The 25,888-nt window shown below is 38.8% G+C and overlaps 2 protein-coding genes across 2 annotated transcripts in view; one reads left to right on the top strand and one right to left on the bottom strand.

The window, feature by feature from the left end:
- Positions 1 to 4,909: 4,909 nt before the first annotated feature.
- The window catches only part of kuz (zinc-dependent metalloprotease kuz), a gene marked incomplete at its 5' end in the record, with an annotated part of 31,622 nt that continues 10,643 nt past the window's right edge, over positions 4,910 to 25,888 (top strand). The window contains 3 exons of the mRNA XM_068292189.1: positions 4,910 to 4,991; positions 5,470 to 5,666; positions 5,730 to 6,291. Coding sequence (XP_068148290.1) covers positions 4,910 to 4,991; positions 5,470 to 5,666; positions 5,730 to 6,291 — 841 coding nt within the window. The remainder of the gene's footprint in view (positions 4,992 to 5,469; positions 5,667 to 5,729; positions 6,292 to 25,888) is intronic.
- On the bottom strand, positions 16,516 to 17,582 carry LOC137578603 (uncharacterized). Its single transcript, XM_068292187.1, has 2 exons — positions 16,640 to 17,582; positions 16,516 to 16,578 (listed from the first exon to the last, which is right to left on the bottom strand). The coding sequence occupies exons 1-2, from the start codon at positions 17,520 to 17,522 to the stop codon at positions 16,538 to 16,540; spliced, it is 924 nt and encodes a 307-aa protein (XP_068148288.1). The 5' UTR covers positions 17,523 to 17,582; the 3' UTR covers positions 16,516 to 16,537.

Genomic DNA, 25,888 nt, shown 5'->3' with positions numbered 1-25,888 from the left:
ATTCACACTAAAAATGAATAGAAACTAATTGTTGGGTTTTTAGTAAGTTAAACACTTTCGGATTGTAATACTTGAAAGACAATTAGAAGAAAAGTTAAACGAAAAACATTTAAAAATTGTTCCATTATTTATTGTTCTTAGGTCTATTAATAAAGTTCTTTAGGAAGAATATTTCAGTCAGAAAGACTTTTTCTTAGTCCTGACTTAAGCCAACTTTTATTGCCTAGGTAATCATCCTAAGCTGCCAAATATATGTATATCGGTTAAGGGTCAATCAATCAATTAGAAATCAATCTGGAGCAGTTTATTTTGTAATGCAGACTTAGTTCAATCACAGTCATCGATTTTCTGAATACCAAGTCAAAATTATTGGTATAGATTAGCATTAAAGAATTAGCATCTTTTTTCAAAAAAGATGTCACAAAATTGTCCAAGTTTGCAACTGTTTAAACGGTGGAAAAGATGCAGTTACCAGGCCACACACCGTGACATTCCCATCCTCATGCTGATCCTCACCCTCGTCTGCATCCATTCCAGCCTTCCCTAAACATCATCCATCAACTTCAAGCGCAAAACCGAAAAACGAATCTCAATGCAGGCGAAATGATAAAAGTGCCAAGCAAAAGGGATGCCAGGAAGGGAAAGGCAAAGGAAGCCTTATCTAAAAACGTTCTAGGGGGAGAAACTGCAACGTCAAAGAGAAATCAGCTTAACAGTACCCCCACACACACAAACACATACAACCATACACATATAGAGACTAGACGAGACACTTAAGCCTATCAATCAAAATGAGCATATAAACCCGAACCGAGACCCTGACCAGAAGCTTAAAATATTCAAGTTGAGAGCCATTTAAGCCATTTTGGCGTCCACCAACTGCAAGTAAATTGAATCATCATTGTGTGCAGAATCGAGAGGATGAATAGAGAGAGGGGGGGCAGTAGGAGATTCCAGTGAATATGACACATGCAGTTAAAAATGAATAACGGTGAGTGGGATTGGGTTCTGGACAGTTCAGCTCGGTTCGGTTCGGTTTGGTCCAGTCCATAGCTCACATTTGTCCCCATCTCCTTGCGTTGCCTTTCTCTCGCCAATGAAGCGCATTAAATACTCGTTTGTTTGATACAAACGACATGGATCGATGGGGACGAGAAAATTTGGGTTAATGGAATATAAGTGAGACAACCGAAAAAAAAGATGAAGGAAGCAATGGTATGTTTTTTTGTTTTCTTTTCACTACTCCCTCTCGTTAGTTCTATGAAACATTTTTCAATCAAGTTAGAGCAGCCGGCACTCAAAACTGTTCGACTACGACTAATTTTAACTCATTTTTTGTGTGTAGTCTATGAAGGGGCAGGCTGGAGGACGCGGTAGACTTGTTCTACCAGTTTGCCATTTTTACTTTTCCTAACAAGTTTTGTACTCGAACCATTTATTGACTTTTGGGCGTTTTTTCCTCTCTATCTCTTTCTTTCTTTCTGCTTCCTCTCTTTGAGGGTTTTCTTATTTTCCAATTTTTTTCTTTGCTTGGCGTCGATTGGAAAAACTTGCCAAACGTGTATCTCATCGTTAGCCGTCTCTATATTCTCATCTTAGATTTGTGGTGGACGGGGGATGGGGCGGTAGACAAGCGAAGAAATGAAAAAGAAAAGTCGTTTTCTTGGGAAAAAGTCGGGCAATTGCCTGACCATAGCCGACAGCAAGCGTTGTTTTTCATTTTCCCCTGGCTTTGGCATTTTCTTTTAGTTAAGCTCCGCACATTTTGCCATATTCAATTTTTCTGCTCTATGCCTCGTCTATTCTCATTGAGCGAGTGGTCAAAACAAATAGCGAAAGTCGTTTTCAGCTGGTTTTTCTTGGTCATCTCTTCCCCGCTTAGTCTCACTTGTTCATTTAAGTGTGCCAAATGTGCAGCTGACTAAGAAGATTGCCTGGCCATGGGCGGGACAAAAAAAACGCTAAAAAATCGAAGTGAGCAACAGGCAAGGTGGAGGCCAAGGTGTAACTGATTGGGGTAGGTCACAAAGTTTCCGTTTAAGCAAACAAACTTTGTTTTACAAATATCATCTGAAGAGAAATGAACAACTCACTACCTGAAAGTTACAAGTAATGATTGAATAACAAAAAAATATTGAATCACTTTAGCAGCAATGATTAAACTGGACTAATTGATCCAAATAATCAACAAATAGAACAAAAGAGTGTGTTAAAACGTCTATACAGTTTAAAGACCTCTTAACTCTATATTTCGTTATTTACTTTAGCTTCTGTTAATGGCACAAGTTTAATTGTCTTTCAACGTACCTGCTGCACTTTGCTTCTTCATTTTTGCTTCAACTTCCATTCATTGTAATTTGCTTTAGGACTTTGGCTTTGTTTGATTAGTCAACTGAAAAAGTATATACATTAGTATATATATTTAGGTTTGTACACGAAGGGCGCCCTCTTATATTATGGTTGGCCCAGCTTTGTACTTCTTTTGTGGGTCAACTACTAGAAACGTCATCGCCGTCATCATCTCATCATCATCGTCAACATTTTCGTTTCCATCATTTTTTCCTCAGGTCTTGGCCCCCATCCTGGGGGAGTTTTGCTCACACAAAATCGTAATGTTTGCTTGAGCATTCAGTTTAATTACCCGTTTTTTCCAAAAAGGAAAAGTAAACGAGAAAAAAAAGAAACAGAAATCCTTTTACAGTTTGTTTTACACATTTCTACGTTTTTCCGAGTAATTTTCTTAATTTCAGAGCCCGCATCCTACGTGGATTTTCTCCATTTATTATACCCTTGCAGAGGGTATTATAAAATTGGTCAGATGTTTGTAACGCACAGAAGGAGACGTTTCCGACCCCATAAAGTATATATATTCTTGATCAGCATGAGAAGCTAAGTCGATATAGCCATGTCCGTCTGTCCGTCTGTCCGTCGGTGAGTACGCGTTTTACTCAGCCATCTTAAGAGCTATCGGGATGAAATTTTTTTTGGGAGCTTTTTTTTACCCGGGTGAGATAAAGTATGAAAATCTTTGGGATCGGACTACTATATCATATAGCTCTGGAACAAAAATTTTTGCAAAAATTGGAGTATCCCCATGAAATTCACCAATATAATAGAATTTGATATAAAATCTCAGATCCCAAAATTTGACCCTGATCGGATAAATAGAACACAAGTTACAGTCTATATAAATCGGTTCAATCGCTGCCGGCAGCTCTGCTTGCTGCCTACTACGTCATCATCAAATCAACAGAGCACATGCATACACACACAGACGCAACGCTACATAAACTGTATGTGTATGCGTGCGTTGCTTTGCTTAGGGAATGAGGGAAGAAGAAGAACAAATTGTACATAGTATGAAGAGTAAAATTGTTTTGTTTGTATATTAATGAATTGAGTTGCAGAAAACAAATTTTGAACATGTGAAATTATTATTGTCAAGGACTGCAAGGGTATATAAACTTCGGCATAGCCGAATTTAACTTCTTTGATATTTTTTTTTCATTTTGTGCGCTTTTTAGGTAATTAAAATTTTCTACACTTTCTTCTGCCCATGGCAGTAAATGCAACAAATGCTAAATATTTTCTCACTCACTCGCTCTCTGTGTATCGCTCTGTCCCTATATTGCAAGTTTGTTTGTATTTTCATTATAGTATCGATTTTTGTGGTTTTTTGAACACAATTAACCTTCTTCTCCTTTAGTTTTTTGACTTTGGTTTGATGGTAAAATTGTTGTTGATGTTGCTATTGAGTTTTATTGTGCTCTGATGAGTTTTCTCTATCTACTTTGTGTCTTTGTCTCTCTATCTCCATCGCTGTGTGTGTGTGTGTGTCAATTCTTCATTTGTATTTACTTTGCCTAATCCTTGCCGATAATTTGCTGTGGTTGGTTTTCTATGTGGTAGCATCTCGTTAAGGCATCGTTTCGGCTTTGGATTTTGTGTATTTTCCGGTTAGGAAGATTTCCCAGAAATGGAAAGCAATTAATTTTCAGTTGATTCAATTTAGTAAGTTTTAGCTGCAACTTTAAGACTATTAATATAATTAAAAAGAAAAGCTTGTATAGATGCGAAACTTATAAAATTATGGCCAAGTCCTTCTGTGCTTCTTGGAAGCCGTTTCCTGGATTACGTATGTAACACTCCATTAGGCAATCTACCAGAACGAAGCTCAGACCCAGAAAGACCATACCGAATTTCTCATAAGTAATGCAGTTATGCGTATGTATGTATGTGTGAGTGTGAGTGTGAGTGTGAGTGTGTATGTGTGTGTGTGTGCTTGTGCGTGTGTTGTAAATGCATTAAAAATGTTGTGTGCAAAAGTTCTCTGCAGGCTGAAAATGTCGACCCACCGACTGCATTTGGCATTTCCTTTGGCTCTAGATGTTGCCAGGTTCGCCTTCTGTTACTGGTTGTGGCCTGGCTCTGCCATTTCTCTCGTCATTCTCGTTACGTTTTCCATTTTTCCAGTCCATCTGCCAAAATAAATATGTTTGTGACCCAGCAGCATTCACACACCCACACATACACTCAGCCACAACCAAAGAGTGAAAGAAAAGAGGGGAGGAAGGAAGAAAGGAGAGGAGGCTTGCTTTTACTTGCCGCCTAGTGTGTAGTTGCCATCTGTTGCAACTGCTACTGCAACGACAGTAAATGCATTACAAGGAAATGCATTGGACTAACACCCACACACACCCACACAACAACACAGAGGGCAAAACGAAGGACATTGACTACATCTGCCCCTCTTCTCTGGCACCCAATTCATCTGAAGGCATTAAATGCAATCAAACGTTAAAAGTATTAAGCGAATCAGCAATGAAGTTGCAGTGGAGCGAGAAAGAATGAGATAGGGTAAATAGAGTAAGTGGGCTGGAGGAGGAGGTGTGGCTGTTCCTTTGACTAGCCCCCCAAGTCCTTGCTGGTTCATTCGTTTATCGTATATCGAGTGCTTTTTGGCTGGCGAAAATATCAACATCAACTGCCCGGTTGGTTGGTTGTATTTCCAATTTCCGGCCTTCAATTAAATTGAAATTGCGGCTAGCCGAATTGTTTTTTGGTTTTTGTGTTGGTTGGTTAATGAATTTCAAAGATTTATCGATGAATGTTTCTACGTTGATGATGTTTCCGATTGTAGTCGAACGCAAAGAGCTTTTGGATCGACAATTAATTCAATTTTCAATGAACAGTAAGGAGTGAAATCCAATGAGTAGCAAAAGTAATAACTAGCAGCTGGTCAGGAGGTTTATAAACCAATATACATATAAACCAAACGACACTCAGAAGTTAGTAACAATTTGTGATGTTATTAATTGTAATATCTATCCAATCTAAATAGATATAATATCTAAATCGAAACGAGCTTTCAATAGAATTTTAATAGACCTCGAAATTGAATGTAAATTAATATTTTCACTCTTCAAAGCACTTTTACTTATCAATTTCTCTTTATGTCCTTTCTTGCAGGTCGTGAGCGACTCAACGAATACATATCGCACTACGAGAAACTCAACTATGATCCAGAGCACATTCGAACTAGTCACCATAGAGCGCGACGATCCGTGACCAAAGATCATTATGTACATTTAAAGTTTGCATCACATGGAAGAGACTTCCATCTTAGATTAAAACGTGATTTAAATACATTTAGCGATAAGTTAGATGTGAGTATATTATATATTTTGTCCAATTTGGATTAAATTTTCTAATCTTTTTTGTGATTTTAGTTTTATGATAGCAACGGCCCCATTGATGTCTCCACGGATCACATCTATGAGGGCGAAGTGATAGGGGATCGTAATAGTTATGTATTTGGTTCCATACACAATGGGATATTCGAGGGTAAAATTATAACGGAACGTGATGCCTATTATGTTGAACATGCCAAACATTATTTTCCCGCAAATCGCACCACCAATGTGTCGTCCTCGACGACAACAACAACAGCAACTACATCGGAGTCTACAACTCCAAGGAGCACCACAAGAAAAACACAAACACGGCCTTTGGCCCTACGAAACATTAACAACAACAACAAAACTGCCGTTGATAATAAGACAGAAAACTTCATAAACAAAATTGCTGAAGCCACAACACCGACAACAACAACAACAATGTCTCTGCACGCCTCCTTAGTGCCAGAGCTGTCTGAGCTTGAGCCCGAGTCTGATTCTACAGCAACAGCTGCAAGCAATGTGGATAAGCCCGAGGAGAAGGATGAACTTGATTTTCACTCCATTATCTACAAGGAGTCACATGTCGAGGATGCCTACGAGAATGTGCGCGAAGGTAAGTCTCGAAATGTTTTCTGCCAACAGAAGTTGGCTGATGCAGAAATGAAAAATACTTTCCCCATATTGTTAGAAACACGAGCCATGAAATGAAATTTCCTTCCCCTCTTTCTCATCCTTCCCAATTTCCATCACTTTTTTTTCCACTTTTCCTCTTGTTGTGATTTATTTGTCGTGCATCGTCAAAAGTTGAGAGGTTCTTTTCCTGTTCATTTTGGCCTCTTTTTTTCCATTTTATTTTGTGGGCCCAAGTCAACCTTGAAATTGTTTGATAACATTCCGTAGCCGTTTTGACACTTGACTTATGATTGTCGCGAGTGGCCTGGCTAATAACTTACCTTCTCGGTGCTCAATTGTAACCAAGGCAGCTAGTTTATATTCAAACTTGCACAGCTTAAAGTAATTTATTTAATAGTATCAAAGAAAAAATCACAATTTTATTTGGTAGCAACGCACATTTAAATAGGGCTGACGAAAAAACCACAAATTCTTTTAACTTTAGCTTAAAAATGCTATCTAACCATTATCCCGATTCAGCAGCATTAAAAAACTGGTAGAATTAAAACTTTTTAGTTCCATCTAACTAATAAAAAACGTTTTAAATTTTATGAAAATTAAGTTAATGAGAAAACGAGATGAGCTTCTGAAATATATCTAAAGATCTGCGACCCTAATCATACACTTGGCTTCAAATATATTTCAATTCCATAATTCGAATTATGTCACAAGTAGGTTCTACGAAATTGCTAAAATATTATTGTATGTACAAAAATGTTGAAACCTTAACCTATGACCGTTTATGGTTAAGGTGATGAGGAACCAAACAATGTGGCTAAGACGGTGTCTCTTTCCTGCGTTTCTTCATTAGACATTGTTTGTCCTGTTTGAAATACATCGTTCCTTTGCTTATCGCATTTTGGTTTCAATTTGTTTTTGATTTATAAGAAAGCACTCTCCAACTAATCATTGGCCTTAGTCTTAAGGCAAGCTAAGATGTAGTTTATGCTAATTGCTTTTAATATTGAACTAGAATCGAACGATTTATGTATAAAATTCTTTTTTACAATAAGGGCCAAGTAACAACATAATAACAGCAAGTCTGCGTTTCTTTCTGCAGTTTTTCCTTCAAGGGTTATATCCCTGTAGGTAGGCCAGAGAACATTTTGCTAAGCAGAAATTTGCACAAGAAGAAAATTCACAAAGTTGAGATACCTGAGGTTATCTCTGTTAGGAGTAAACAACTCTTGGGCACAAAATGTTCCTTGTCCTAATCAAAATTCATAGATGATATCTCATCTTCAATATTGCGGTAGCATTATGAAATTGAAAACTTACAACGTTGCAACGCTTTTTATTGTGGCAGGCAACTTCATTTGGCAACTCAACCACGCACAACAGCAAGAGCAAAGAGAAACCAGAAATATTCTCTTGCCAGTTCAATGGTCACTTTTTTATGCAACTTGGTAGCAAAACTTCAAGAGGCAGCAAAGCATAGACTTACACACACACACACACACACACACATACGTACGTAATAATACGGCGCAACAATGACACTGACAATGAAAGTTGCAACAATAACGGGTGCAACAACGTCTCGTTGTTATTGTACAACTATGATGATGACAACAATTCCGACCAGGTTCCCAGAGCCATGACAATAGGCCAACAATGAGATGGAGGCGAGTGTGGCGCCACACCCATATTTGTGTCTGTGTATATAGTTGTTGCAACAACAAAAACAAGAAATGTAGAATCTAATGCATAGCTAAACAACTGTTACCATGTCTGGAAACGAGAGCAGCAATCAGAATAAATGATGTGGGTGAGAGTTACGGAGGGGAGAGGAATATGGTTGCTGGTAAAAATTGCATGCAATTTTAAATAAACAAAACAATTCTCAGGGGCGTATTTAGTTAAGTTACAGATTGTCATAGTTGTGTGGGCGTGGCAAATGGGAGTGTGTGTGTGTAATCATTTTAATGAGCTTACGCAAAATCCACTTACACATCGGGCAAATCCATCAAACAAATCACCCAACCACCTCCTGATCACCTGTTTACCCACCTACACCACTCAGTCGCACCACTAGACCCACCCACTTGCCAGTTTAGCTAGTGGAAATTGTTGATTGATGCACTTCAAACACAACACAAAAAAAAAAAAGAAAATAAAAGGCTCTCAACAAAGCATTGTGGCTTTATTAAATTGATAGTTTTCATTTAGTTTTGTTATGCAAATTCAGTTTGAAACTTTTAATTAGATTGTTGTTGCTGGTGCTGTTGGTGTTGTTGTTTATGTTAGAGTTGATGCTGATGTTGATGTTGATATTGATGTTGTGTGATTTGTTCATTTGGACAGGTGAAAATAACATGTCCAGATCACACAAATTATGCTAATTAAACGACGTTGTTGTTCAGCGTACCATTCAAGTAGAAGCATTCAAAATGGAAATCAAAATTGTTTAATTTTGCCACGAATATCCGTTAAGTCCCCTTCCCCCCATAATTGGGACCAATCGAAAATTGTTAACCATGCACAATAATTGTAAATATATGATGATGGAACCAAAAAAGGGATGTCCTCATAATTTGCCATTTCCATTCATTGATAAATTATTTTACTAAAAGCTTGATATACTTTGTTTCCATTTAAAAGAAACATCAACTTCGATTTAGCTCACTTTTCGTTCTTCTTTTTTTCATTCGCTTTATAACCCTCTCTCTCACATTTAGCTATTTATGGCTTGGTTTTACTAGCTGCCCCTCTAAAAAACGCACCCTTATGGATTTTCTTAAACTGTCCAACTTTATTAGCCAATCCTAGAAGGCAAACACACGCACACACACACACACCAAGTCAGTAAGGGCCACACGCAACTATGTCGAGGTGTTTACGCTACTGAACTTATCAGAAATGTAGAACGCATTCCGCCCCGCTGACGGCACCCCCTTTTATTTTTAATGCCATTTAGCAGCATATTAACTTTGGTAGTAGAACTGAGCAGTCCGACCAGCAGCTGCTTTGGACCCTACTTAGATTACTTTGTTGGCGGTCCGGGTGGGAAGGATTAGTGGAGGTGCGTTAAGTGCGTGTTAAAACCAACGAACCAAGAAACCTGCACGCACACAACACATCGTTGCAGTGTGCTGCTGCTCCACATTCGGAGCGAAGGACTCGCTCTTGCGGTATTGTGTTCATTCTTGACACACTGTGGCAGCAGCTCCACGTCTCTCCCTCTTACGAGAAGGACTGACTCAATTAAGCGACTGCAGTCTGCACTTGAATGCCCTGCACATGAGGCTCCCCTTATGGGGCTGCATGGAAATCACAATTTATATACAATGTTGTAATATAATTTTTGCACAGAGCAAAACAGCAAAGCAAACTTAAGTGGCACATTGTTTGGTGGCGTCACTGTTGCTACTGTTGCCTTTATCCTTGTGCCACAGCGCCCACCCACTCTTTTCTTCCTTCATTTTTTTTTTTCATTATTCGCAACTGGAGTGCATTGGCCGTGGTCGGGGCAACTTTATGCACTTGGCTGCAACTGCCATAAATGCAATGCGGCTCTACCATATTTATGACGATTTTATTGCACTTGTTTAACGTTATGCAAATTTATTGAAAAGCAGCACACAGAGAGAGAGAGGGAGAAGGAGAGAAAAAAAATCATATAATGTGTTGGCCTTATAACATCTGGTCCCCGTCTGCTCCTTATCGTCCTACACATAAACTATGAACTCATTGGCGCATAAATGTCATTGACACAGCTGCCGTACTTAACGGAAGTGAAATTTGTTATACTTATTAGCCCAATGAAGCTCCCATTTAGTTTAATTTAAAAATAATTGTCAATTCTGCAAAGTTTTGCTAAAATCTGCCACTGAATTTATTAACACTTTAAAAGTAGTTTTCCATTTCTTTCGAGAAAGCCTTCAAAACAAATGAGCATATCAAAGCAATAGAAACATGAACTAGCTTGGTTTATAAGTTAAATTCCCTAATCAAAAGTGCATTTTAGTGACTTGGTTCGCCATTTAATGAATTCCCTTCCAAGCGTTTCTCGCTCCAAGTTTAAAGGACGAATTAATGCCTAAGCTGTTCAGGAAGAATCGTCCATCTATTTTTATGACAAAAGAACCCCACACAATTAACGGACGTACATGCATGAAAATTCCTTTAGTTGGCGAAATTTACTTGCCAAATGTTGCTCTTGTCTTAGACCAAATGCCCATTGGTTGTTGCCGCATCAGGTGCTTTTGAAATACTTGAAATGTTCTTTTACTTACTGCTTATGGAGATGAACTTGAGAGCACTACAACTCAAAAGGTACTTATTAAAGATAAGCGCTCCGCGAAATAAAGTAGTTAAAGTAGAAGTGTGCTAGCATTACAATGGAATTATTTGCCGGGGTTTGTTTTTGTGTTGTTTTTACCTTGTTTATTTTCTCGGTACTGGTTTGAGTTATCAATAATAATCAACGATGCGTGAAATAAGAAGCGAGGAGAGTAAACATCGGACGATTGCATATAACAAAAATACAGGATTTACGCCAAATGTCAATGATAATGACGACATACAATAATTTCCGGCATTTGATATTAAAAAAGAAGTCATAGCAACCATCATGTTGAACTTGCCAGACCAAGGAGGAGCACGAGTTGGCAATTGTGTACCAACAAATTTCATGCAACGCTGCCCAAGAAAGTTCCCCCCAAAACCGAAAAGCAAAATGACAAAAAATTGACAAGCGACATTCATGGCCGGAAATAAATTTTTGTTTTTACTTTGGTTTATTATAAAAAAAACCGAATTCAATCCCGAACCATAGTTAATTGGCAGGCCGTACAGCCCACCCCGCCGACCCAGTCCGCCCAGTCATTGAAATCAAAATGTGTTTGATTCTTACAATGGTCCCGGACCGACCCTACCGACCAGACTCGGTCCCTGTCATCGGTCAATGCTGCCGTTGCGGTTGGATGAATTCATTTTGCATGCGTGGCGACATGTGTCAACTTCTATTAAGTTAACGTTGGTCATTCAACTCGCGGACATAGACTGCCTGCTCCTCACTCGCTTCAAACGCTGTCTCTTGGCCCTCATTTCCCCCCTTAGAAGTTAACCGCTTGGATTGTGGTTTTCCGTTGCCACGACAACAGATGCGGGACATTTGTATAGAGAGATAGATGATAGGAGCTGACTAGAATGGGAAATGCCATTGAGATGCTGAGTGGGAGATGAGGGTGATGGGTTAAGGGGATGTGGTTAGTGATAGCGAGTGGATTTGTGCAGTTGGTCATGTTCCACTTGTCAAGCGTTTTAGAAAATAAACCATTTTCGAGCTTAACACGCTAAAAGGGACTAATAAACTTTAGATGGGTTAGTTTCTCAAAGGAAAGTGATTGCCGGTCCATTAACCATTTGCACCTGCTAAAGAGTGAGGTGAATTCAGAGAGAGGTATTCTAATCAGTAAGTTAAATTTGTTAAATTATACTCTGCCAATGAAGAAAGATTCATGTTTAGTATTCTGCAAAAGATGGAAACCAACATCTGTTCTTGCTTTATTGAAACTGAAATCGAAATAAAAACGAACGTTCAATTTCAATTGTAATAAATTCCATTAGACAAACATCTGCTCAAAATTGGAAAGAATGCCGAAATGCAAGCTTTTACTCTGTACATAAAATGAATATGGATATTTCCCTTGTATAACCACATTGTGTCTGTCTATTTATTATATTGATAACCATCAACTCTCCATTGGCCCGAGCTAATTACGAACTGACCGAATTGGGTCATCAGCAGCAGCAGCAGCTGGAAAAGTGCGGCAGAGACAGCTGCAAATTTCAAATCAAGAGACGGCAACCGAATCTGACCGCATAATTACAATGGAAAAGTCAACAGAAATCAAGTGCACACAGTTGGTTAAAAACAACAGCAATTAGAAGTGACAAATTACAAAGAGCAACACATTCGACATCATCATGGGAGCGAAAAAAAGGGGAAAAATTCATAAAAGTATCAAGTGAGCGGGGCAGAGGGAAGGCCATGCATAATAAAATATGCGATGAGCTTGTTCAGAAAACTGTTTTAATTATTTTCATATTTCAGTTTTATTACACGACATGTAGAAAATAACAACAACAAAAAAATTGGAGAAAAACTGCCAAAAGAAAAACTCTGTAAAATTCTGTATTTTGTAAATTGTTGTTTGCCAACCACAACAATTGCATTTGATGTACCAGAGATAAGCAAAATTTCCCGCCATTCGACCCCGCCGCCCTGGCCCTCCCGTCTTGGCAGCAATATGGAAATTGCGGTTAATTGAATTCACTGAACAGAGTTCAGAACCCAGCAGCAGCGGTAGCAGCTGCTGTTCACCCCAATGTTGCCCCTTCCTGGGTATTTTCTCCTTTTTTTTTTTTGTTTCATGCCCATATGTGAAAATTAATTGAAGTTTTGCACTTTAATGGTGTTTCCAGCGAGTTTGCGGTGTCCGGCGACAACGAAATCTCGCATGACTAACTTTTCATGTTGGCTGGTGCGTTACTTTTTATAGGGCCAACAAATTTTACGAGCTCCTTCCCACCCACCACTCTTCGGACTATACATAAAAAATTTAGTGGTGTTTATTATTTTTATGCTTTACTTTTAATTGACATTTGTACAAAGATAATGAAATGGTGATATGTGTGTGTGCAACATGCCAAGTTGACAGTTTTCTCTCTGTTCCATTCGCCCATTTATGCTTCTGTCATGGCACATACATACATAAGTTGGAGTTTTGAGTTGATGTTTTTGTTCATGTTCAGCATGGCATTTAGTTTTTTTGCAGTTTTCCAACCCCTTGAAAAATAACAACTATGCCAACGTCAGAAAATGTCAATCCAAGCAAACGGAAATATTAGAAACATATTTTTGTGCACTTTTTTCAATGGTTCTTTTTACGGGTAGTTAAAGTTTCTATACTCTACGCAATTTTTGTCTTTTAAAATGATTTTTCTTTGATATCAAATATCATCACCCGTAGAGATTTATAAAGTTGCCAAGACATAGGTTGAACAAAATCATATATTGTTACCATTCGTAACATTCATTTTGTATCAGAAAGAAATGTCGATCATTTGTCATACTAGACACTAGTGAGGCTGTTTGCTCTCTATTATAATAAGATTAGTATGTCAAAAAGCTCTTAATTCAAGTTAAAAAAGCTGGCAAGTAGATTTTCATATTCTAACCAGTTGAGTACTTTTGTGTATTCAAAAATAAAATATGCATGTATGTATGTATATGTATGTACAGATGGCTCGTGCCCACATGAAATAGCGTATTCGATTCGCAGTGGTCATAACAAAAAAGTATGCTACAAAAACTGAAAGCTTAACAAATAGCAGTTAGATTGCATACCATAGGGTTTGGTTGAACCTTTTGCCTTTTTTGGGTTTTTTTTTTTTGGTTTTGTTTTGGTTTTGTGGCATACAGAAATGTGTTATCCCAGAGACGACTATCCACAGCAATGGCATTTAAAATTCACAATGCGATACAGACCAAAAATGCCTGAAACATTGTTGTTCTTGTTGCTGTTGCTGCTGCCTTTGCCTATTTATGCATGCAACTTGCAGTTTGCAATTTTCACTTTGCCTCTGCCAGGGTCCTGAATCGCCTAGATCGACTGCACCATTTCTGATTGCTAAATGCAAAATGCAATATGCAACGCAAGGGAATGAACGGAAGAGAAGGGCCTTGAATATTAACTACATACCAATGTGCCATAACTTTTGTGGCATATATATGTACATATAGGAAAGACATGGACAGAGAGAGAGAGAGAGATGCCTTTACCTAAGCCCAGGAGGCAACTGCTGTTAGCTCACTCCAATAATCAATTCCATGCTGTTGCTTTCAGTTCCATGCTAGTGCCTTTTGCACACATCGTCGTCATTGTCATCTACATGATGGTGTTGCACGCTCCCCACGCTTCGTTTCGCCACGCCAAGCCGCCCTCGTCGCGTCATGCTTTGCCATCTTCTTCTTCCAAGGTTTCTTCATGCGCCACACTTTGCATAGTTTTCCGTAACTCCCCCTCATAGGGGCGCTGTTCTCTGTTGTCGTCTGTCTGAATATCTGTCTGTCTGCCCGCCTGCCTGCCTGCCTGCCAGTCTGTCTGTCGCATTGTGTGGCGTGAAAATTCAAATTAGATTTTAAAATTTAATAAATGTTTGTTGGCAAATTAAAATGTGCCATAAACGCGTCACAGCATCTCACCTTCAGTATTACCTTCGACTCGCCCACATCAGGCACTCCCCCTCCATCTCTCTCACTCTCCCTCGACCTCTCTATTGCATCAGACAGTGCAGTGCAGACAGCGTGAAACACAAAACACATTTCACAACATTTAAGTCGCTTTTAATGGCCTTTCTCGTCTAGCTGCAGATGGAATTATAAAGAACAGAGACGACTGCATGGAGCGGCGGAGTGACGGCTTCATCCATGACATTGTGTTGCCACTTCAATTTCAAAAACTAGATTGCACATTTGTGTGTTGCAATGCTTTTTGATTGCCTTGTCCATGCTAGGGTAGGGAGTTAACCCTATCCCCTGCTTCAATTGCTGGAAACCAGTTGGCCGATATGAGCCAGAACGAGACAAACATGGACATTGGTACTAAAGACTCGTACAGTTAATTTTATAATGGTCTTAAAAACCTATCAAGCAAAGTGGTAATCATATGATTTTACCCAGACCCATTCCATTAGCAATAGCTTTATTTGAAATGATCTCATTGCAAGTTATTTCATTCCAAATCATTTGATAATTGCATCATTAAGTTCTCAAAAAAGAAGAGCCAGATGAGTCGTTTTAATTAGTTTCTAATAATAATAACTGAGCGCTCATGCCCCATTCCGATTTGTTACATAATTATTTTAGATTCTGCAAAGTTCTGTTTCATATAATACACGAACGAAATCCTTTTATATCAATTGCAATTGTTTCATCAAACAGTGGGGATTTTTATTTTTAAATGATCCCTTGCCGAATGGATTTCGATTCACTTTTTTTAATCGTTTTCCGTTTTTATGCCTAATGAGTTTGTTGCAATGGCAAAACTTTCCATAAATTGTAATTCCACACAGTTTCGTTTTATTGCTATTCCCATTTTGAACAGATAAATTTATATCCGATTGTTTGCTTTTCATATTGAACATTTCTACCTAACAGCCATTGGGTTAATATTATCTGGTTTTGAGTGATTCTGGGATTACCAAATGTGAAAATAACGATATTCATTTGACAATTTTAAATTAAATCGAGAGCTCGCGTTTTTCAAACCCAACGACCAAATATTTTGGAAAATAAAACAATAGTTGACTCATTCCCAACCGCAGTGTGCCATGTCATTTATAATTTCTCGCACAGAATCACGCACACGCAACCCAATCTAACATTGCAGGCACCTGGTTTCCACGGACATTTGCATAAATTTTAATGCTGCTCGGATAGACGGAGAAAGAGGTGGAGAAGGGAATGGATAGATATACATAATGGGGCGGTGGGCGGAGGAGGGGTCTAGGACAAAACAAGACGAGCGTCAGCGACAGGTTTTAAATACATTTTGCACATTGCACTTGGCAATGGCTATGGCGATGGCGATGGCGACTATGATGGCGACAGCTTCAACGCCCGTTGGCTACAATTATTGGTTATGTGTGCAGGCAGGTGCACGAGACCGACCGAGCACGGGTCACGGGGCGGTCAGTTGTGTCCGGCTGGCCATAATAACGAGTTTTGTGGTAAATTGAATTGTTGAACATTCCCCGTGTTTTGTGTTCCATGCCGTTCTGAACGTTTGTTGGGCGGTCGCTTCGTTCGTTTAGCGCGGTTTTCGGTTTTTCATCGTCTCACATTTGCTGCAGCTTAAAATATTTATCGATGTGTTTGTCCACTCCAACTCCTCGCTTTTTCCGACCCCCCTCCTACGAATGGGTATTCGTCCTTGTTTTGCGCTCCTTCTGCGGTGGAAAGCATCGTGCGAATGCATAAAGTTGATAGACAGGTTAGCGGTGGAGAGGACATGCGGCGGATGAGGCAGGGACAAGAAATTATGACGGTCATAAATTTCATTTCCGTCATTTCATTTCTTGTTTTGTTTCTTTTTTTACCCCCCATGGCTGTGCCACATATCGCAACCGTTGTGAAATGTGGCAATTGTTATTAGTGGTGAGTTTTTCGCGAAATTCCATTACGCGGTCTGAAATAATTGTATTGAGGGAACGCCATAAACTGGAAGAATATTGGAGAATGCGACAGAAAGTTCCTTTATTTTATTTAATTCATTAATTACCGAATATAGAACCCATGGGAAAAACAATAATTTTGCGTTTGCCATTCAATACCAAAGTCTCATAATGATAACCCTTGGATAGGTGGACATCACTTCGTTTGTTACCAAATGACTCTTTAATAGGCTGCAAATCCACATTGCAGCAATTGATCATAACTGTATCTATTTTTAATCTGGCTATCACATCGTAAGAATCTGCCACTCTTTCGTTCCAAATGCTTACAGAAGCAAAGGGTACCGATGGCTCCATGTAAATGTACGTGCTCTCTATGGGGGTGCGGAATGGTTGTATTGTAATAACGCCAGTTGGACCGTTTCCCAAAAAAGATTGTGGTATATCAAAGGCCAGGACGGGGCTAGCCTTAACCTCATCATTCACAACAATCTGAGCCTTCAGTGCACGAAGTTTTTGCACTGACCTCAAATAGTTCGGATGTGTGGCCACCTGAGGATCGAGTTGCCTTAATTGACTGCGCAAAAGGTCTACGAATTGTTTGATCAGAGATTCTTGAACCAGCACAGAAGCCACAGCATTTCCTTCGAACGGATTGTGCAGGGAGTCTAGCAAATAGTGTAGAGCAGAATTAAAGTCACCGTCTTGGAAAACAATCATGAGACAAGGTTTATTCCACGAGTAGGTTGGAATCTCTTTTTCAGCAGTCAAAGCAGCTTCTTTCCCTTCTGTAGCTAATGTCCCTTGCTGATTAAATGCCTCAAATTCGGCTTTTTTATCTCCGTCAACTTCTTCGTCATCTTCCTGCTCGGCTTCCTCTTCCAAGTCATCTTGCGTAGTGGTTCCTGAAAGCTTTTCGTAAGGCAGAGAATGAACCATGTCGTAGGTAATCAAAGGATTCAGAGTGCGCATTACAAAGGGTTCTGCCATTATTGCAAATATTTTTATATGGATTTATTTCAAATTTCAAAATAAAATGATTTTGTGTGATATATTTTACACAGATAGAGAGACTAATAGCTAATGATTATAAAGGCAATAAAGACTCATCAGCCATTCATTTAATATTCAAAGTTCAACTACAACTATAGAGTGAAGCTCTTTGACAATGTATGAAAACCAAACGTTGATTTAGGACCACTTTAATCGTTCAATATTCTTTTTTATGTTTCCATTCTCTTTCGACAACAGCAATAAGACAAAAGTATTGACATATTTCAAGATTTTGTCAACAATTCAACTTAACACCAAAATGGCTCATGAAGCATCTTTCAGCCTTCTAATGCCATGTACCACATGTTGTATGCGTAATGTGTGTCCAATTGGATTTATGCTGGAACTCGCATGCAAACTCAAACGCATAAGTAAATACTTGTATACACTCTTATGTGTAGACGTCTATGTACATATTTATGGAGGTCTGTATGGAACTGCAACTGACTGAAGCTAAAGCTAAGATTTACCAAATGTCTTTTGCGAAAAACCATAATTCAGGAGACGACTGCAGTTCATGTCCTTTGCGACAGCTGCAGGAGCAGCAACAAGAAGCCGAATTTAAACAATTTTAAAATTTACAACACACACATGCCTTACCACCTACCCCCTAGCCTCTCGCCCCTCTGGCCAACCAGAGACCCCCTTCCCTTCTTGAGTCTTTTAGAGCCTCAAAATATATGCATAAATCTTGTGTTGAAAATTTATATTTACATTTTGTTCGTGCTATTTAACAACATTTGGTCAGCTCACAGGAATGAGGGTAAATTTTAAGGTTTCCTCAACGTCCTTCATCCCTGCTCCACTCCTTCCCGCCCTTCCCCGCATTCAACCAAGCTGCTGCGGTTTGTGTCATGGCTTCGAAAGTTTTGCATTTTAGCACTTTGCACTTGTTCGCTTTGGCCAGTTGGGGAATGAGTTTTGCAGCTGCAAGTTGTTTGTTTTATTACAAGTGCCAAATAATTTAACTACTAAAATATTAAATTTCTGTTTGAATTGTCGTCTATGTACACTCATACACACATATGTATGTGAGTGAGTGTGTGTATGGGTTTTCATTCGAACTGCTGCCGTTGTCAGTGGCCATAAATTGCTGGCTAGCAACTCTTCTTGCTAGCACTGTGTGTCAGTTCAATGGGCCTTTTGGGGAATCTATGGGCTATGTGTGTTTGAGTTTAATTAAAATGGGTATTAGACTATGGGTGGAGCTCCGACCAAGTTCTTCAAATAGAACAGAATTGAGCAAATTCGGTCACAAAAAGAAAAAACTAATGAACCATCTAAAATGTAGAGGCCTTAACAAAAACTTATAAGAATATTAATTGGCTCAAACACCGTCAATGCAAATTTATCATTTAGCAAACATCAAATGTATTCCACAATGTTTTAAAAACCAGAAATTGCATAATATTTATGTCCAATTCATATGATTATAGTTGGAATCTGGAATGTCAACTGTACTCTGCGTGAATATTATCCAATCAGACCTAGTCTCCATTTGGAATCATGTCAAAGCAAACTGCTTAAAATCTAAGTTTTAATTGAAGACGCTAAGAAGAAGATAATATTTTCTCGAAATTTAGTCCATCCACGATAGAAGAACACATGTACTTTTTCTAGTAGGAAGGGAGAACTGTTGAAAGGACATGGGGGACGATAGTTCAGATCAAAGGATTATAATTTTTAAAGAACTTTAAACACTAATTCATTATTTATAATTTAAGTTTCATGGTAAAGAAGATTGTTGTTTCCCAAATCGTATTATGCTATAACAGAGCGATTTTCCTATATTAGACGTGCAATGGACTAAACGACTGACTATGATGACTGACTGAAAACTATCATTGTAGAATTAAGTACTTAGTACACTCTTTAGAATTTAATTGTAAATCACTATTAGATTTAGCCAAGCTTTTGCAACCAACTTCGTTACTTTGCTTCATTTACAATGAATCAAGCACCCAAAGTTTCCCGACTTTCTGTGACAAAATGAATAGTATCCTATTTCTACTTTAGGCTACAATTCAATCTTTCGCTTATTGTTGCCAATATAATTTTTTTCATCAGTTGGCGGAATTCCGCACAAACTGAAATACTTTTTGAGCTGACCAAAAGGGTGCTTTATGAAAACTTTGATCCTTTTGGTAAACCGAGAACAATGAACACTCAATCAACGGCAATTTCAAATTGAACTGAAAATTGCTGCGGTTAGGTGCCGCACAGTCTCGAAAACCCGAAAGATAAAACAGACACTAACACATACCCTGAACTAAAACTGAAATACAAACAGCAACAGTTCTCCGATTATAGAAGGGCAAACAGAAGATGTGGGAGGAAAAGGAGCTGTAAATTGGTAAAGGGCCAGGAATACAGAGAGAAGAGATAGTCGAAGGAAGAGCAAAGAGGAGGCCTGGTTGTCATGTGGTTTGGTTTAAGTGCTTTGCTGGTTATTTTTGGGCATTGCTGGGTGTCTGGTGTCAGGCACTTGATAATGACGATGACAACAACATCGCCATCGACATCGACATTGACATCGGCATCGACATCGACATGGCTAGTGCCATAGCAGAATGGACAGAGAACACAAATTGCAGGCAACCACTTGGCTCATTCAATTCAATTTGAAACAAGTTAAAAAGTTCTCTGCATTTCACTCTAAAGAAAAGAGAAATAAATGAAATAACTAAAATAAGGGACTGAAAAAAGAATATACATACATACATATGTACATGCGCTTTAACTATGAACATTTAATTAAACTAAATAAATCAACTTTATTTTCCTTTAAAATTTACCTTCATTTCATTTCCACAATATTCCGAGTGGAATAAACTTGACACTTGTAATTTCCCTAAAATGTCATCATCCTCTGTCGAAATGTCTCTGGAGTGAACTCGTAGACACAAAACTGAAAATAAAGACCATAAACCAGTTTTTATCATTGCTTAGCACCCAAAAAATTCTCACTCACTTCACCCAAAAAGCATCTGTCCACTTTGGAGTATCTGTAATGTACTTACACTTAGTCCTGCGGACAGGAAGCTCTCTAGTCTTTATCATCATTTTTCTGCAGTCAAACCCAAGCCGTTGTTGCTCGACGAAAAGCCCACCTACCACCCAACGTGAACCACATCAAACCAACTCAGCTGGGCTAGTAAATATTTCCACTTTTCGGCCACAAATGCAATTGGGCTTGATGATATTTGTTACTTCCGTTTTTTGGTTTCGTAACTGAGGAAATGAAACTTGTGCTGCTTTTGGGTGTTCTAGCAGCAAAATGTTTCTTTCTTCTTACACTACAATTAGATTTTTAAACTTGTTAATTTCTTTCTCAAATAATTATAGAAAATTAAAAAAGAATCAGAGTTTTAGTTACCCTTTTTAAAAGTCACTTTTAAACCAAGAAAATGTACTTGTCTTCCATCAAAGTCTCAGTTTACCAATAATTTTTATGGCGTTTTCGCACAGTGTATCTTGTGGAAATGGTGTATTTTGTCAATCACTATCTAGTTGAATAAAAGTAACGACTTCACCATTTGTATATTCAGACTTGAAGCTCCATTTTTCTTGTACCTTATGCCTAGAAGAGAGACCGCAATGTTTCATTTGTTTTATGGTCGAATTGCATGCAAAGGAAATTCCTACAAAAAAGCCCATTCTGCCTCTTTGTCTGATTTTCATTTGATTCCGCTTGCTTTTCAGACTCATCCACACACCCACCTATCCACATTCTAAACATTCTCTAGTGTCTCAGCTTGGTGCATTAGCTATCCTCTCGTTGTGGTATATCGTAGCAATGTCAAGCCCCTGTCCCATTGGAAGTTTTTGCTCTTGTCTGTGACAACTCCGACATATTTCTCTATGTATCGCTCACATGCGCTGGTTTGCCTGCAACTGCATTTCGGGGTCGTCCTTGTTGATATTGCACTTTGCCTTGCATGCAAAATGTGACTAGAGGATTCGCAGCTGGGGAGAAGAGGCCAGAAGCCAAACAGTTGCTCTGCCAAATGAACTTTTCTAATTCTATGAAAGGTAGAGGAAAGAGCGAGAAGGAGAAAGAAATGGCATCTATCTTTCCCTGTGCTTCATTTCCATTCCCTGGCATTGGAAATTATTCTGTCGTTAATTAGTGCCCGATACACACAGCTAGCCCATAGATTTAGCTTATTTCTACCCCATTTGCACGTACCATGGGGACCAACGACGATGACGATGATGATGATGATGATGACGCCGACGATGATGATGATGCTCTCCCTGTCATTTGGTAACTTTTCTTTTTACTCCAACTCTGCCTTTAGTTTGTACACTTGACCACAAATTGCTTGGCTACCGTTTGCTTTTACCTACTAACTAAGCTTTTGTCATCAGATGGCAAAAGGGAAGTTCGGGAGGGTGGAAAAATTTTGTTTATCTTTTCCTGGCACTTGAATTGAGTGCAAAGTAAAAGATAGAATTCGAGTGGACAGTTTAGCCCCAGCAAAGTGAGGACAAAGCTGGACAGAACTGAGTCGAATAAGATTTAACAGCTTCAACAATTAGGCTTTTCCTTTTCATTTCTTTTTTTCTCTTTCTTTTTTTCGGTTACCTTTTGTGTGAAAGTCGAAGGAGAACTTTTAACTTGATTTGTTTGTGCGGCGACAAGAAAAAGAATCTTAATTGTAAAAAAGTATTTTCTGCCTTTTTCCGTGTTTGATTTTGCCAACTCTAAGTAAGAAGTTTGTCTCGAGGTGTCTTTTTATTTGTCAGTTGTACACGGTGAGAAATTTCAGCAAAGTTAATAACTGTGACCCAATAGACCATAGCCAACTAAGAAGTTCTCAACTACCGAAGAAAAAATAACGAAAGTTTTTTTAGTCGAAAGAATTAAAACCTCAAACTTGTAACTTCTGTTGAGATCATCAATTACTTTCTCTCTGTGCTGGATGAAGGGAGACAAGGAGATGTATGGCATATGCTAGAATTCACTTTAGTCATGTTGTACTGTGGGGGAGTATTTATATCAATGTATTTTAATATTAATGTGATTTCTGTTTAGCAAAAACGAAACGAAGAAAAAAACGCCGGAAGGCCTGCCCGGCCGCACCGCAAAAACTAATTTGTATGCGAAAAGCGGCAATGGCGTCGACTCGGAACGACACAACTGAAATGCGTAATTTTTTCCGTTTTTGGTTTTTGTTTCTATTTGTATACACTTTGGCCAAGTGACATTCATTCTAAGAGTGTTGCTTTGTATATAAGTGTTAAGGCGAACAGGTGATGTGCAGACGGCAGTTTCTCCCGGCCAGTCCAGGGATTATTTATCACAGAAAGTGAGAGGCGGTACAAGGGTTTCAGTCTGTGTGCGCGCGTGTTTGTGTGTGTAAATGAATTGCGGATTTTTGCTGATGGAATACTAAATAAGAAGCAAATCGTATAAACACCTCAAACTAACATAGACGAGAAATAGGTTCTAACTAGTCGAAACCAAAAAAAGTCTTTGCAAGAGAAACAAGCAACGATTCCTGATTAATGTTTCATTAAGAACAATTTGAATTCACCTTCTACTACCAATGGAAAAATTGGTAAACTAGAGTTTATTAGAACTCAAAAAACGGAGATAGTTCTCCTAATATTAGTTGGAAAAGTTTTGGTTTCTTCAAATGATTCCAGTTGCTTTAGTAGGTTGTCAACCATCAGACTAATAACTAGGCTTAACTTGGATTATCTATTAGAAAGTTGTGCTCCTAATTGAAGCTTCTGGTTTAATTGTTGATATGGGTTTCTTTCTTTCTTTTTATTTTTAACACAAAAGTAAACACGAATTATTCTGAGAAATTGAAACATTATTTTGGGTAAAACAAATCATCACAAGCAAACAACAAATCAAGAACAAGAACCCAAAAGACTGACGCTGGCAAGGATGTTGATGATGGCGAAGAGAAAGACATCTGGCAAGGCAAACGGGACAACAAAATATATAATCAAATCATTAACAAAATAAAAGCAAATTAGGGAATGTTGTATGAAATATATTTACACCCATCACGCCCATTTTCTTTGCCAACCCCATCCCCCCAACACAGACACACGCACATACACACGAAACACTTTTGATGATTTTCCACTTGTTAATGCAAAGGCAACTCCACCAGGCAGCAAACCACCAAACAAACGGCACCACCATCATCACAACACAATGAGTGCAAAACGACCAGACACAAACACACATGCTATGCCACGCCCATTTAATGTACGCCCTGAACTTTTAGCCTCCAAAGCATTTATTGCAAGCAGCGCCCCCAGTTGTATGCTATATAATTTTGTATTCACTTTATGTGTGTGTGAGTGAGAGTTTGTGAGTGTAGATGGAAACGAGAGGAGAAATGTCATGGGAAAAATGGCTTAAAAGTAAAGCTCAGCAATACTTCATAAATGAAACATGCAGAATAATATTCATTTTAGTCATTTCTGTGTGAAAATAATATAAAAAGTTTTACTTATCCTAAAGTTGTGTGTGTGTTTTTTTCCCAAATATTAGGCAAATAAATCATTCAATGGGAATGAGTACTAGAGTTTGAAATATGCAATTCCTCGACTAAGTGGTTCTTTAAATTTTATTTTCAAAAACTTTTTTGAAACCTCTTTAGAATGTCAACACATTGTCTAGGAAAGTGCTTTCTCCTGGCTAACAATATTTGCTGAAATGTAAATCGAAAGTTGATATCTGATCTAAATATTTTCCTATACACAATATATAATCAGTCAGGATCAGTCAAAATGCCTTCTCTTGCGTATTTCAATGGATAATTTATGATATTAAGAGCCAAATTTCTCATTTGCTTCTCTTTAAATTTGTTGTATTTTTGTTGTTTCTTTTTTGGTTTTGTTATTATGTACAATTGTATATATGTATGTATGTGTGTATGTATATTTATATTTTGAAAGCGTCAAAATTGTGTAAAGCGTCTGTTATGGCCCTTTGGGATATCCAGATTCAGCTTTCGGCTTGGCTGGTGGGGAATGCGGGTGTCGGTTATTTCTCTTCCTTTTTTTTTCTCTGTTTCTCTTTATCGGTGCGATTCTCTGTAAGAGTATGTGTGTGTGTGTGTGTGTGTATTTATGGCGTCTTTCGCCCTCAATTTCATTTGCAATTGAATTTGGGATTATTTTTCATTTCTGCTTGCGCATACACAGAGGCCACAAGTGGCCCAAATGGCTGTGTATATGTGTGTGTGTGTGTGTGTGTGGGTATGAGTGTGGGGGAGCAGGCCCAAAGAGAAAGCAAAAGAGAGGGTCCAAAAGTGGAGTGGAGGTGTGAAGGATGATGGGGTGGGGGGATGTAGGCAAAAGCCGCTTGCATGTCTGAGAGCCGTTTGTCTCTCTGACTCTGAAGCTGAAAGGAAATCCCCTCACCTCCCTCCTCACGCTTTAACATGGCAACGACAAACCCTAAGCCGCCCTGAGCTGCCAACGGAACTTGTAAAATTCATAAGTCGAGAACGCGTGCAATTGGAGCAACAGCGAGAAAAAAGTGTGGAGAAAGGCGGTGTAGAAGGAGGGAGGAGAACAAAATAGTAGTAAGCAGAAATCTCGAACAAGTGCAAGTCGCTTGGACTGACTGAACTCTGAACTGAACTCGGGGGTAGCTCCAAAAGATAACACCAAAGTGCACTTTAATCTTTGTGAAGAAATCTCAACAACGATGCGACGACGCCGTCAAAGAGAGCCAAAGCGAAATATGATTGAAGTGTCGAGTGCATAAGGCATGGAGGAGATGGTAAAGGTAAAGGGAGCGGTTGCAATAAGAGGGGCCAGGGACAGGGACCGACGATGTATGACAGCAAATGAAGCGAACGAGCAAAAAGGCAGCCAAGAGAAATTGGAAAATGAAATGTCCTCTATATGAGAAGAAAGCGGCGAAAAAGGCGACACTTGAACAGCTGTTGATTGAAATGGTCGCCTACGGCACACAGAGAAATAGAGAAGGCGAAAGAGAGAAAGAGAAAGCTGTAGGTATTCCTGTGCTTCAAGATAACTTCAAATGCAGAAATGTCACCGGGAGCAAAGGAGACAGCAGCTTGAAAATGCCACTCAAAGCAGCGGAGGAGGACACAGCATAAAGACCGAAAATCAGAAAAAAAAAGAATTTTTTTCCTTGGGACCAAAGCAGCCAACATCGGAAATAAGAATTGAATGCAACCCCCTCACAAACACACTCACACGCCCAACACGAACACGAATGCTTGCAACAATACAATAAAAAGAAAAGTAAAGGCCTGGACTTGTGGTAGGAGGAGGAGGAGGAAGAGGGGAGGGGCCGC

This window comes from Drosophila tropicalis, unplaced genomic scaffold (genome assembly GCF_018151085.1).
Source record: "Drosophila tropicalis isolate 14030-0801.00 unplaced genomic scaffold, ASM1815108v1 contig_603, whole genome shotgun sequence".
In the NCBI taxonomy this organism is placed as follows: Eukaryota; Metazoa; Arthropoda; class Insecta; order Diptera; family Drosophilidae; genus Drosophila; species Drosophila tropicalis.
This window is presented reverse-complemented; position numbering and strand designations above follow the sequence as displayed.